The 14,536-nt window shown below is 36.2% G+C and overlaps 1 protein-coding gene across 1 annotated transcript; it reads right to left on the bottom strand.

Annotated features, from left to right (window-relative positions):
• Positions 1–8,660: 8,660 nt before the first annotated feature.
• LOC135218744 (girdin-like) lies at positions 8,661–11,555 on the bottom strand. The gene has a single exon (XM_064255193.1). The coding sequence runs from the start codon at positions 11,553–11,555 to the stop codon at positions 8,661–8,663; it is 2,895 nt and encodes a 964-aa protein (XP_064111263.1).
• Positions 11,556–14,536: the final 2,981 nt, after the last annotated feature.

Here is a 14,536-nt window from a genome sequence, read left to right as displayed (position 1 = left end):
TGCATCTTATGCATACTACCTACTTTAAAATCTCGTTCTCCACTTTATACAACCTTACTTAATCTCGCTGCGTCTTTAATACCTAGTTTAATCTCGTCTGCATCTTATGGTTATAACCTACTTATCTCGTCTGCATTTTATGCATACCTACTTAATCTCGTCTTCATCTTAGCATCCTACTTAATCTCGTCTTGCATCTTTATGATACTTTAATCTCGTCGCTACTTATTGCCTACCTTAATTAACCCGCCTGCATTTTATGCATACCTACTTAATCTCATCTGTATCTTAACCAGAAACCTCAAAATTCCCATTCCCCATAAATTCAGAGCTTGCTGGCTACCTTCCTTCCGCCTTCTTCCAAAGTTATCCCTGGATCTTAAGAGATAATTGCATATTGAGCCCTTCCCAAAGTTCAGGTAAATCTCAAAACATTTACCCTGTCCCACACATTACACAAACTTTTATTGGAATGGCTGTTTATGCTCGGAGGTAAATTCATTGGAGAATTGATGACTCTTTGTGGGCTGGATCTTCCAGTGATTTACACGATGGTTTGTATATTAAGGTTCTGTTATCATTTCTGGCAATGTGCAGATGCGAATGTGCGCAGCAGCAGATGGGTCGTGAAGTTTCCGTAGGGAGAGTACTTAGGGTTCAAACTTTTTTTTTTATGATTATGGTAAAGGTCCCGCCTTGGCCGAGGTTCGTTCTCGGTCTGAGTCCGAAAATGATTTCTTTGAAACACTTGTTCTTCTGTTCATTATATATATATATATATATATATATATATATATATATATATATATATATATATGATATATATGAATAACTTGATCACGAAGTATATAAAACGTGATGCTATGTATAAATCAAGGTTTTTGCCACGAAGGAAAAAATGAAAAAGCGAGATAGCCGAGTACTTTCGGTCCTGTTCAGACCCTTTACTAAGGCAAACTGATTTTACAGAGGACAACATAGTCAAAAGAAGGCTTAATATCCAAACTGACACTTCAAGATTAGCAATAAGGGCGATTTCACTCTAACAGAAACGAGGAAACGCCTGAGGGTAGCCACACCTTGGAGGGTACACACGCGGTAAAAAGGTTATTCTTCCAGAAAACAGTACATTTTGAAAAAACAAGGAAGCATATGCAACAGACTTCAAATGCACTGTGTATCCATCTGAGTCAAAAATCTCATTGTATTAATTGGGGTGATACCTCTGTAATTGCTAGATCTAATGATTATGTTTCAAGAAATTTACTGGAATCGGCAATTATACAAATCACTAATAAAAACAACCTAAATCTTAGTCCGGGAATGTACCATTTGGACCCATATATTTGTAAGATGTTTATGAAGGACCTTAAAATAAATGAACTACTAATAAATTAGTCCCACATGTATATAGCTATATTTTCTCTCTCTCTCTCTCTCTCTCTCTCTCTCTCTGGTTCGATATTCTCTCTCCCTCTTTCTCTTGCTCGATATATATATATATATATATATAATATATATATATATATATATATATATATATATATATATATTTTCTTTCGTCTTTTCATTAATAATAATTTTTTTGGGGAAAATTTGTGTAAATTTCATGATATTAAGTTGTATATGCTTCCTTGTACCCTCCAAGGTGTGGCTACCCTCAGGCGTTTCCTCGTTTTTGTTAGAGTGAAATCGCCCTTATTGCTAATCTTGTAGTGTCAGTTTGGATATTAAGCCTTCTTTTGACTATGTTGTCCTCTGTAAAATCAGTTTGCCTTAGTAAAGGGTCTGAACAGGACCGAAAGTACTCGGCTATCTCGCTTTTTCATTTTTTCCTTCGTGGCAAAAACCTTTATATATATATATATATATATATATATATATATATATATATATATATATATATATATATAATATATATATACATATATATATAATATATAATATATATATATATATATATATATATATATATATATTATATATATCTTAAAGGCACGGTAGTGAGCTGTCAACCTCAGCTCTTGCCGGTTAGAGACAAGCGCAAAACGTTGGATTCCTCGAAGATGCTGAAATGAAAAACAGACATGATAGCTTACCAATGCACTTTATGGGCAATGACGCCTCAAAGATCACGAGCTTCAGGCATGAAGCATGTGTGCTTATTGTGTGCCAAACGGGGTGTCTGTGTGTGTTTGTAACGAACATAAAATGACATTTATTCTGGGGAATAAGTGCTAAGGGGGGACTTACTGATTGTGTTTGACAGAGTGTGGAACACGCCTGGAACAGGTGCTGCAGGTCTGTCGGACAAGGTAATGTAAGAGAGAACTTTGGAAAAGTTAGCCTTTGAAGTGACAATTATTTGTCTGGAGAAAGAAAAGTGGGGTGCGGTACACATTCTTTTTTGACTAACTTTAATGGTTAAGTGATGTCATAATTGTGGTCTCTTTATTTCAGATGGATTCGAAGTCACCATATAGAAAAATGGATTTCTCTTGACTTGTATTGACTTATTGAAAGATTATGATTAGTCGGAGAGAATGAGATAAGAGGGGGTACTTACTTAAATATGATTTTGAGAGGAATATGACAGTTCAACGTTTCTTTTGAGTCAGAATTAATTAATTTTATTCCATTTTAATGTTAGCTAATTTTGGAAAATAAAAAGTGTATTTTAATAACTACGGGAATTTATTTTTGCTTAGCGTGGACTTTCAGCCAACTCCCAAGAGGGATATGCAGCGACACAAGGGTAGGTTAAGTAGCCAGTCAGTTGTTTGTTTCATTTTGTTTCAACGAGTGTCATTTGACCTTAAAAATCTTAAAAATCATATATATATATATATATATATATATATATATATATATATATATATATATGTGTGTGTGTGTGTGTGTGTGTGTGTATGAAACAAAATAATTCGAAGAACTAAACAGCAAGTAAATGAAATGAACATACGTAATAGAATAAAAGGAAATAATTTATGACATATATATGTATGAGTTTAAAAATGCACGTTTAACCCACCTTCCAGACAGTGAACCAATTCTCGATGCGAATCTTCTTCTAAAAAGGAACTTTAGACGCAAATCATGTAACAAAAACGATAAATAAACCAATAAAACAAAATTTATGAAATAAAAATGAAAGATTTCCGAGAATATAATATACGTATGAGTCTAAAATGCAGGTTTAAAAACCACCGTTCCAGCGAACCAATATTCTCGGCGCCCCGAGGCGAAATGAGAGAGAGAGAGAGAGAGAGAGAGAGAGAGAGAGAGAGAATTTTAAAAGGAATCTTTGCAACGGCTCTCTCAACGTAACGGTCATTTCTGAAACCACCCTCTCTCTCCCCCCCATCCCATTGCGCCCCCCCCCCCCCTCCACTTGCCTTCTCCAATTGGCTTCATTGGGCTCTGGTCGAATGCTTCGAACTTAATGGCGGCTTCGCGGCCTGCAAATATATAAGACAAATATAAAATGTCTCTGATAAATCATGCGCGCGGCTATGTGCCGTTCTCTGCGAAGGAGCGGTTTCTCGTAAACGGAAACATTTTTGGTGCTATTCTGTTATTCATTCTTTATTTCGTCAGTTTGAGTGTTTGCAGTTCCTCCAGTGGACCTTCGGTTGCTCCCTGCTTGCTCTAGGTCAAGTGGTTTCGGTGACCATTTATCGTCTGTAACTGAGGTATATTTTGGGTAACACGAAAATCAGATGTGAGACATACGGCGGTTTGTAAATGCCCAGCTAGTGGATGAAGAGACATTTTGGTGCTATTTAATTATTGTCACACAGCAATTGTAGAAGTCTCACAAATTCTGATCCAGGTTTCTTGTAACTATTTCCTGATATTTAAGTGGATACATATACTAGTATAACTTAGATAAAAAATGTCAAGATAATTATTAAGCAAAACCGTTGAATTCAATTCACTACCTTAGTCTAAGGTTCACCATACTGACAAAAAAAATAAATTAAATAATTAATAAATAAAACTTCTGTTCCATTTGATAGAATGAGAACGTTCGTTCTGTCTTTCTCCTCAAACCCAACATACGAAAAAACGATACTGAGTTTTCACAAATGCTCGTGAGAGTAATCATCATCTCCTTTATTTGGTTGGTGGGCTGGGAAGGGGGGGGGGTGTGTTTTGGGAGTTGTCGGGTGGGACGGGGGCGGAGGTTTAGGTTCCAAAACCCTCATTTAGGCGGTGAAATACCGCCTGGAAGGACCTCGTATCCACGATGTCATTACCACAAGCAGATTGGAAGCAGGTTCGGGTAACGGCCTTGCCTGGATTGCATTCCGGCAATCGTAAGGAATGTTTACCAAATTAGGCCCATCGTTACGTTCTAATGGCTTGGAAAGACTTCTGTTAAGTTTGTTCTGAGACGTCGGTGGAAATAAGAAAAGCCTCACTCGAGTAACCGTTACAGGATTAATCAGATGAAGGCGACCCCTGCTGTGGTCTGGGAGTTATTGAGGATTAAATGGGTTGAGCTAGGATCACATGAAGCTTAAAAAGGAACAGGTGAACTGGAGGTGTAAAAAAAAAGTCAGGAAACCTAAAAAAAAAAAAAAACTAATATCCTCCAGTATCCTGAACTCCTGACATTTCCAGATATTCTACTAATGAGAGGAATTCCACTTCTCTGTTCGGTTGCATGTCAGTTGGAAAAATTTAAAGATTTGTATGAAAGTGCATCACGCCTGCAAAGGTTTTATATATGTGCGTATATTATATATATATATATATATATATATTTATATATATATATATATATATATGTGTGTATATATGCATGTATATATATAAATGTTTATAGATATACTAAAACACGCGCACACATACACACACACACACACATACACACACACACACACACACACACACACACACATATATATATATATATATATATATATATATATTAGTATATATATTATATATATAGTATTATATATATATATATTATATATATAGAGAGAGAGAGAGATAGAGAGAGAGAGAGAGAGATGATGAGAGAGAGAGAGAGAGTGATATGCAATGAAATGTGTAGCAGTAATAATATATATATATATATATATATATATATATATATATATATATATATATATATATATATATATATATATATATATATATATATATATATATATATATATATATATATATATATATACATCAATCTACAACAACTCCTGAACCAACACAACAGCGCAGAACAATTTCAATTTTACATACTTTAAAACAACACTTATTAAAAAAATAAAGAGAGAATTGGCAAGTCTCGTAAGCTCATATTATATTCTTCCCAAGAACAGCCTCCAGAGAATCACTTGTACACGTATTCACACGAGAGAGAGAGAGAGAGAGAGAGATAGAGAGAGCGAGAGAGAGACCCTTTACCATTTGTTTGCATTTGACTATGCACATACGTACGTGCATGAGATCAGGAACATGCCATGGAGAACCCTTGGGGTCAGGTCACGAGGTCACGCGAGGCGCTGATGGTACGAATTTGACAAGGGACCAGAAAGGTGCTCCTGTCTAATTAATTACACGAAAGAGTTTCAACTTATTATTATTATTTTTATTTATTATTGGACACAACTGAGCCACGTCTCTAGACTTACATATTATTATTATTATTTGGGAAAAACTCTCTATCGCGAGAGTATATATAATGTTCTAAGAGGTCCACAATAATAAAAAATGTTGTGGATGGGTAGTTGGTGGTAGAGGGTTGTGGATGTAGGTTTGTAGGTAGAGGGTTGCGGATGCTGTGGATGGATAGTTGTTGGTAGAGGGTTGTGGATGTAGGTTTGTAGGTTTGTGGTGGGAGCAGTGGATAGTTGTGGGTGGTTGACTGTGGGAGGAGGGTTTTGGGTGTAAAGATGTGTGGGGAGATTTGTGGATAGAGGGAGTGGAGGAGTGTGGATAGTGGGTTTTGTTTGCTAGGTTGTAAATGGAGTGTTTTGAGTGGATGGCATGTTAATTCTCGTGGGCATAAGGTTGCAGCAGGTGGAAACCGAGGATGAAAAGGATGCTGATTCTTCTTTTTCATAAAAAAAAACTTAAGACGCAATCTGGAGAGAAAAAAAAAAAAAAAAAAAGTGGGTTGGGGATCTCCAGGTTACCAGACTGAGGAGACAATCTTTCACATAAGAAAGCTGGGGATGCGAGCCCCCAGGAACAAACACTGGGGGTGGGAGCCCCCTGAACGAAAAAAAGGTTTAGAGATGAGCTTCCGGAAAAAGAAAAGCTGGGAAGCAAAAAAAATAAAATCCCCCACAAACAAAACCAAAAATATAAAAAAGACTAAATAGGTAAAACAATTCAATAAACAACAAAATAGACACGAAAATGGGGACGTGGCAACTCTGGCGTGACGCAGAAACCCGCAAGTTAATGCCATTGACCCTCTGAAATAAATAAGAGCCACAAAAAATATAAATGAATAAAATGAAAAATAAAAAAATAGAAAATAAAGTTAAATAAATAATAGTCATTACAATAATAATAATTTTCTAAGAGGTCCACAATAATAAAAAATGTTGCGAGTTCGTGTATAATTTAAAAAGCCTTTACAAAGCTTTCGAACCCTTTCCTGGAACCCAGGGAAAGGTTCGAAAGCTTTGTAGAGGGTTTTTAAATTATACTCGAACTCGCAACATTTTTTATTATTGTGGACCTCTTAGAAAATTATTATTATTATTGTAATAACTATTATTCATTTAACTTTATTTTCTATTTTTTTATTTTTCATTTTATTCATTTATATTTTTTGTGGCTCTTATTTATTTCAGAGGGTCAATGGCATTAACTTGCGGGTTTCTGCGTCACGCCAGAGTTGCCACGTTCCCATTTTCGTGTCTATTTTGTTGTTTATTGAATTGTTTTACCTTTTTAGTCTTTTTTATATTTTTGGTTTTGTTTGTGGGGGATTTTATTTATTTTGCTTCCCAGATTTTCTTTTTCCGGAAGCTCATCTCTAAACCTTTTTTTTTCGTTCAGGGGGCTCCCACCCCCAGTGTTTGTTCCTGGGGGCTCGCATCCCCAACTTCCTTATGTGGAAGATTGTCTCCTCAGTCTGGTACCCTGGAGATCCCCACCCCACCTTTTTTTTTTTTTTTTTTTTTTTTTTTTTTTTTTTTTTTTCTCCAGAGATTGCGTCTTAAGTTTTTTTTTTTCCGGAGAAGAAGAATCAGCGTCCTTTTCGTCTTCAGGTTCCACCTGCTGCAACCTTATGCCCACAAGAATTAACATGCCATCCACTCAAAACACTCCATCTACAACCTAAGAACAAAACCCTCTATCCACACTCCTCCACTCCCTCTATCCACAAATCTCCACTCACATCTTTACATCCAAAACTCTCCTCCCACAGTCAGCCACCCACAACTATCCACTGCTCCCACCACACTCCTCCACATTCAACCTTGCATCCACAATTCTACCCATAAACCTCCTCATTCAATCTTGCACCTACAAACCTACATCCACAACCCTCCACCCAAAGCCATCCACTTGATGTAGGTTTGTAGGTAGAGGATCGTGGGTGTAAGGTTGCATGTGGATGGTTGTAGGAATCCTACAACGATCCACATGCAACCTTACACCCACAATCCTCTATCTACAAACCTACATCCACAACCCTCTACCAACAACTATCCATCCAAAACACTCACCACACAACCTTAAACTCAAAACCTTTTATTCACAACCTTTTATCCACAACCCACCAACCACAACCAGTTTGAGAGAGAAAAAGAAATATGTAATTAACCTGTAAAAATCTCTCCCATTAAAATCATACGATAATTAGTGAAAGGCTGCATTTGGAGCAACTGCAGGATTAGGCCCAGAGTCTATAATACAGTGCCACGTACCTGGCATTCAACTTCTATTCTTTGGATTCTGTTCTTAAAAATGTATCAAATAAATTCCAAAGAATAGAATGTGAATGCTAGGTCTGTGGCACTACAGACTGTAGGCCAAATCATACAGTTGCTCCAAGTGTAGCGTTTAACAAACTTTCTATATAAAGTGTATCGCATGGTTTTAAAGGGAGATTTTTCTTCAGGTTTTTGGCAGACATTTTACGGACTATTCCAACCCTCCCTATTTTTCCGGGCTTGGGACCGGCACTGAGTTGGGCTGGCTTGCCTGCCCACCCTCAGAGGCTAGGTTAAAATGTTGTTTTCCACAGCAGGAAAATGAGTCAAGCCATTCAGTCGAGCTCAGTTACCAAGCTCCTCCTGACTGAGACAAAAAGGCAAACACGAATGGGTCACAGGATGGCCCGATGACTGTGGGGCTAAACACACACCCAAAGCAACATCAGAGGAACCACCATGAACACCTTAGGGGGAGGGGGAGGGGAGGGGAGGCCTGGGGGGAGGCCCCGGGGGTGGGCCTGGGGGGAGGCCCGGGGGAGGGGGAGGGTGGTGGTCTTGGTGTCCCTCTCATGCCGCTGAAGATGTGCGCTCAGCCTCATGGTCGCCAAGTCAGTCTGTGACTCATTCCTGTTGGCCGTTTTGGTTGGCCTTTTAGGGGGGTGGTGTCACGGCTCACCTAACTTACCCCTCCTGCTGTAGAAAGGCAAGACATCAAGATTTGCCTCTCTTGATCGAGTTGCCTTATGTGGGGGATCACCTCTCCAATAAAGCGTCCTGGGCGATCGCCTCCCCACATTTTTGTTCATCTTTTGTGGCTTCTGGATTTCTCTCGTCTTCGTGGATGAGGTCTGTCAGCGTCTGAGTTAGGACCTCCCACTGCTTCCCATAGTTGCTCCTCTCAAGTTGGGCATCGCAGTATTTCCTGTACTGTTCCTCCTTTCTCATCTGCAGGAACTCAGACAGGTCCTCCTCTTTCCCTTCATCTTGCTTCTTTTCATTCCCATGCTGCAGTGCAATGTGCTGCAGAGTGAAGTTCCTCTGAGCTGTCCCATGGAGAAGCGTCATTAACATGTATTTATCTTGTTTCCTCAAAGCCTCTTCCTGTCTTCTTTGGCGCTCCCTGTAAACTTGCTGATCCTTGATCATATTTTCCTCTTGTATCCTCCAGTTTTCTTTCAACTTTTCACATTCTTTTCTCAGGTCTTCATCATCTTCCCTCAGCTTCTCCAATTCGCCGTCCTTCTGCTTCAGAGTCTCCTGATAATACAGACTCATTTCGCGGATTTGTGTCTCCCTTTTCTGGACATCATCCTCGAAATCTTTTGTAATTTTTCTCGCCCTCAGTTCTGCTTCCTCTCGTAACCTTTCCAGTTCCTTGCCGTGATTAAGAGCGACTCCTAGTTTTTCTTCTAGTTCTTCTTTTTCACATACCAATTTTCTTTCCTCGTTTAAGAAGTTTTGTATTTGGAGGGCTCTGTTGTCAAGCTCGACCTTTAAGATTCTCAAGGAAGTCTCCATCTCTTGTCCTCTCTTCTTTTCTTCTTTTAACAAGTTCTCCATCTCGTTCCCATGATGGAGAGCATTCTGCAAAGATGTTTTCAGTGAATTTTTTTCCAAGTGGTTTTCCTGGGTCTTCCTCTTTTCAACTTCCAACTCTTCCTTTACTAAAGACAGTTCTAAGACTCTTTCGTTTAATTGTTCATTATACAAGGCTCTCTCTTCTCTTAATTGTGAGATCAAGCCCTTCAGAACCTGGCCTTCTTCATCCATAACCTGGGTCTTCCACTTTTCATTTTCGAACTCTTTTATCACCAAATTCAGTTCTAATACTTTTTCGTTAAATTTTTCTATATACCAGGCTCTCTCTACTCCTAATTTTGCGACCCAGTACTTCAGACCCTGACCTTCTTCCTCCAGAGCCTGGGTCTTCCTCTTTTCATTGTCGAACTCTTTCGTCACCAAATTCAGCTCTAATACTTTTTCGTTAAATTTTTCTATATACCAAGCTCTCTCTCCTCCTAATTTTGCGACCCAGTACTTCAGACCCTGACCTTCTTCCTCCAGAGCCTGGGTCTTCCTCTTTTCATTTTCCAACTCTTCTTTCACTAAATTCAGTTCTAAGACTTTTTCGTTTAGCTGTTCGTCAAACTTTGCATTCTCTCCTCCTAATTCTGAGACCCAATTCTTCATCACTTCCAGTTCTGCACCCATGATCTCAGTTGTAGCTCTTTCAGCGTTCAGAAATTCTGTTGCCGAAACTAATCGCGATTCCGTTTGGGACAAAACTGACTCTAGCGATTGGACTTGATCCTTTAGGATCAAGTTTTTCCGAGTCTCGTTCTCCAGGTTTTTGTCAAGCTCGCACGTTCTATCTCTTAGGTCAGCTGCGTTTTCCAGTGTAGCTTGGAGCTGAGCTTCGTAGCCTGCAGCCAGTTCCGTTAGTCTAGAGTTTTCTACTTCTATAAGCTCCAGTTTTTCTCGGAGAGCAACATTGTCCTTTTCAGCGTCCGTTATCTGGCTTTCCAGCTCTCCCACAAAGTCTTCGATGTTCATCATTTGACTTTCCAGCTCCCTCAGTTTCTCGCGGTCCTCCTCAGATTCCTTAGCTATCCGTGCGAGTAATCCTTGTACATGGTCGACTTTCCTCTCGAAATATGCTTTCTCGGAAGCAAGCACTTGATTGCTGCTTTCCAGTTCTTTCAGTTTGAGGCCTAGCTCAATTCCTTTTTCCATAACGTTCTCCAGTTCTCGTTTTTGATCGACCATCTGCTGCTCGAAGAGACTTCTCATTTCTCTTTCAGCTTCGTCCCTTTTCTTGAGGAAGTTAACATTCTCCTCCAATCGACGCTCCAGGGACGCTATTGTCTCCCTCAGTTCTTTATTTATCTTCTCTTTCTCCTCTCCTTGGTCGAGAGCCACTTCTAAATCGTCTTGTAAGCGGAGCTTTTCAGTTAGCACTTGTTCCGTTTGAAGGTACAAGTTCTCTATTTCTCTCTTCATTTCTGCTCCCTCATCTGCCGTCTTTTCCAGCAAAAGATTTTTGTCTACAAGTTGATTCCGAAGCAAGGCGTTCTCTTCCTCTGCTTCCTTCCACTGGTGTTCCATTTTACTTCCATGAACCTGACTGTTTTCATGCATATCCATTTCCGGGTCATCATCGCTGTCTTCCAATTCTTCCAGTTCTAGACAGTCTTCCAGTCTAGAAACTTCACTCATATTCGTTTCCAGGTCATTCTCGCTATCTTCCATTCCAGACACTTCAATCATATCAGTTTCCAGGCATTCGTCACTATCTTCCAATTCTTCCAGGCTAGACAGTTCACTCATATCCGTTTCAAGATCATCCTCGCTATCTTCCATTTCCAGATTGTCTTCCTGTCCGAAATTTTCGTTCCGGTCGGTTTCCAGATCTTCTTCCAGGTCATGAACTTTGTGTCCATGTCTTGCGAATTTCCAGTAAACAGCAACAAATGCCAGTCCTGCCAACAAGGCCAATCCAGGGATGGCAACGGCAAAGGCTGGCGTCGACAAGCTGTTCGGTTGTTGAATGATTTCTGGTTCAAAGGAATCCACAGCAGCAGCAAGAGTATCCTGTACTCGTAAACGACTGTAGACTCTTTGACAACAAAAGAAATCAAGATCATCCATAATAGAAGCTAATAAATCAACTCCGGTGAATGCCAGTATCACAAGTAATATGCAATATATCTCAAACATCATGAATAATGTCAACCGTATACGCTTGCTTTTCCCATGTCTAGTTTATAAAACTGCCACACCACGGGATTCAGGATCTGAGGAACTTCTTGAAATTCCGACGAAGACTTCAGGGGTTCCGACCGAGCTTCTTCAATTCCCGGCTCGGCTCCGAAGCTGCAACTCTTTTTTTTCTTCTTCTTCTTCTTCGTTGCTACTCCTCTGGCGAGATCTTCTCCGGCGGCTCCTGAAGCTCCAGCTGCGGCTCCGTTAATTACTCCTTCTGAAGAAGGGAAGCTCGACGGCTCTTGTCAGAGGAATCCTCGAAACCGAAATTTTCTCTTTTCTTCATCTCCCACGAAATCGTACATTCAAGTTTGACATTTTCCAATAATAAAAAAAAATACTAATACTGTTGAATAAACTGGCAGAATTCAGCGAATTAATCTTATATATTATCATTTCTCTTTTTCTTATTACTCGCTTTTCTGGCTCAGCGATACTTCTTAATAAGTGGCCAATATTCATATTGGGAATAATGCTGAAAGTAGTATTTTTATATATATATATATATATATATATATATATATATATATATATATATATATATATATATATATATATATATATATATATATGAGGGCCTCAGAACCACAAGGTGGTAAAGGCGTTTACCACCTTGTGGTTCTGAGGCCCTCATATATATATATATATATATATATATATATATATATATATATATATATATATATATATATATATATATATATATATATATATATATATAGATATACATATATATACATATATATATATATATATATATATATATATATATATATATATAGATATAGATATAGATATAGATATATATATATATATATATATATATATATATATATCTATATCTATATATATATATATATATATATATATATATATATATATACATATATATATATATATATATTATATATATATAATACCACTTTCAGCATTATTCCCAATATGAATAAATTGCCCTCGAAGTCTAGCATTCATTACTCTGCTTCTAAGAAAGATATTGATTTAAACTAAGTTTCATATGAAAGCCTTACCCTTTATAAATTTTTGGTAAAAATAAAAAAAAATGTGGGGTGCGCTTGTGCGCTAGCATTCAAAATGTACGCCTAACCCCTAACATTTGTTTATATTTTATTCATAACCAGCACTTAAATCATAATTAAATGTGTAAAAGAATAATAAAGTGTTTTTATATTCGTGTTATAACAGCAATAGATGTAATAATAATAATAATAATAATAATAATAATAATAATAATAATAATAATAATAATAATAATAGTAATAATAGCAATAATGCTAATGATAATAATAATAATAATAATAATAATAATAATAATAATAATAATAATAATAATAATGATAATATTAAAAAAATCTAATGTAAAAATAATATCAATAATAATGGTAATACAGTAATATTGGTTAATAATATTGGTAATAATAATAATGATAATAAAATGTGTACTCACCATGAAAATACTTTCTTGGTATAACAATCATGGATGTTATACTGATGCTAATAATAATAATAATAATAATAATAATAATAATAATAATAATAATAATAATAATAATAATAGGAGTATTGATAATAATATTATTAATGATAATAGCAAATAATAATGATAATACGGTAATATTAGTAATAATGATGTTGACCATGATAACATTCCATTATCATTATGTTTAGCCATTAAAATAATCATCACCAATATCATAATAATCATCAAACACAAAAAAATTATAGAAAAATAATACTACTACACTCACTACTACTTCTCTAGGAAAAGCAAATATTTTAATCTGTAACCTCCGCACAACACAACGTTCATTCATGTAGACAAAATCGATAATTCCTACTGCTCAAGTAGGGATTTCGACCTTTTTGAAACTCCTGAATAGCATAGAAATACAACAAATAGACAAAGGAAACGTTGCCAAATCTACTGGTACTCCTAACTCAATATTGGTGGGGGTGGCGTTTACAACTCTGTGGTTCTGAGGCCCTCATATATATAATATATATATATATATATATATATATATATATATACATATATATATATCTATATATATATATATATATATATATATGTATATTTAAGTTTAAAGATTTATTCATGCTTTCATTATGGGTATTCAACATTCACCGTTGAAATTATAATACCAAATAAGATTGTCGATGAGGATGGTTATAAGAATAGAGATGAATATATATATTAAGTTTTCCTTATGAAAAAAATAAAACTCCTTTATTTTCATACATTGCAAAATGACCTTATTCTATTAAGGAGCGAAATTCCGAGCAGCAAGAATCCTGCACAGAGGAACTTTTTAAAAGGTCCTTTTTAACTTTCTCAGGAGATTAATGAAGGGAACTTTTGGCCTCTTAAGAGTAAATTTCGCTGCGAAGTGGGAATTCGTTGCTATATACTTTACTGTATTAGAGTCTTGGAAAGTTTCCCAGAATTTCTTCTTTTATTTTATTGTTTTTTTTTTCATATAAATAAATTCCGCAGATCGAATTGCTTCGTGATATATGGCTTGATTTTCTTTAGCTGTTTCTTCGTTTTGTTTATCTTTCTGTTTTCGCGTGGTTTAGCAACAGGATTTGTATTTGTAACAAAATTTTATTATTATTATTATTATTATTATTATTATTATTATTATTATTATTATTATTATTATTATTATTATTATTATTATTATTATTATTATTATTATTATTATTATTATTATTATTATTATTATTATTATTATTATTATTATTAGTGAATCATATATTTATTCTGCTTGTAATGTCAAGATCATTTGCAAATTGAATTTTGCTTTGAATTTTATGTAACTAACATTGTAAGTTTGAAAAAA

This window comes from Macrobrachium nipponense, chromosome 1, assembly GCF_015104395.2.
Source record: "Macrobrachium nipponense isolate FS-2020 chromosome 1, ASM1510439v2, whole genome shotgun sequence".
Lineage (NCBI taxonomy): Eukaryota > Metazoa > Arthropoda > Malacostraca > Decapoda > Palaemonidae > Macrobrachium > Macrobrachium nipponense.
This window is presented reverse-complemented; position numbering and strand designations above follow the sequence as displayed.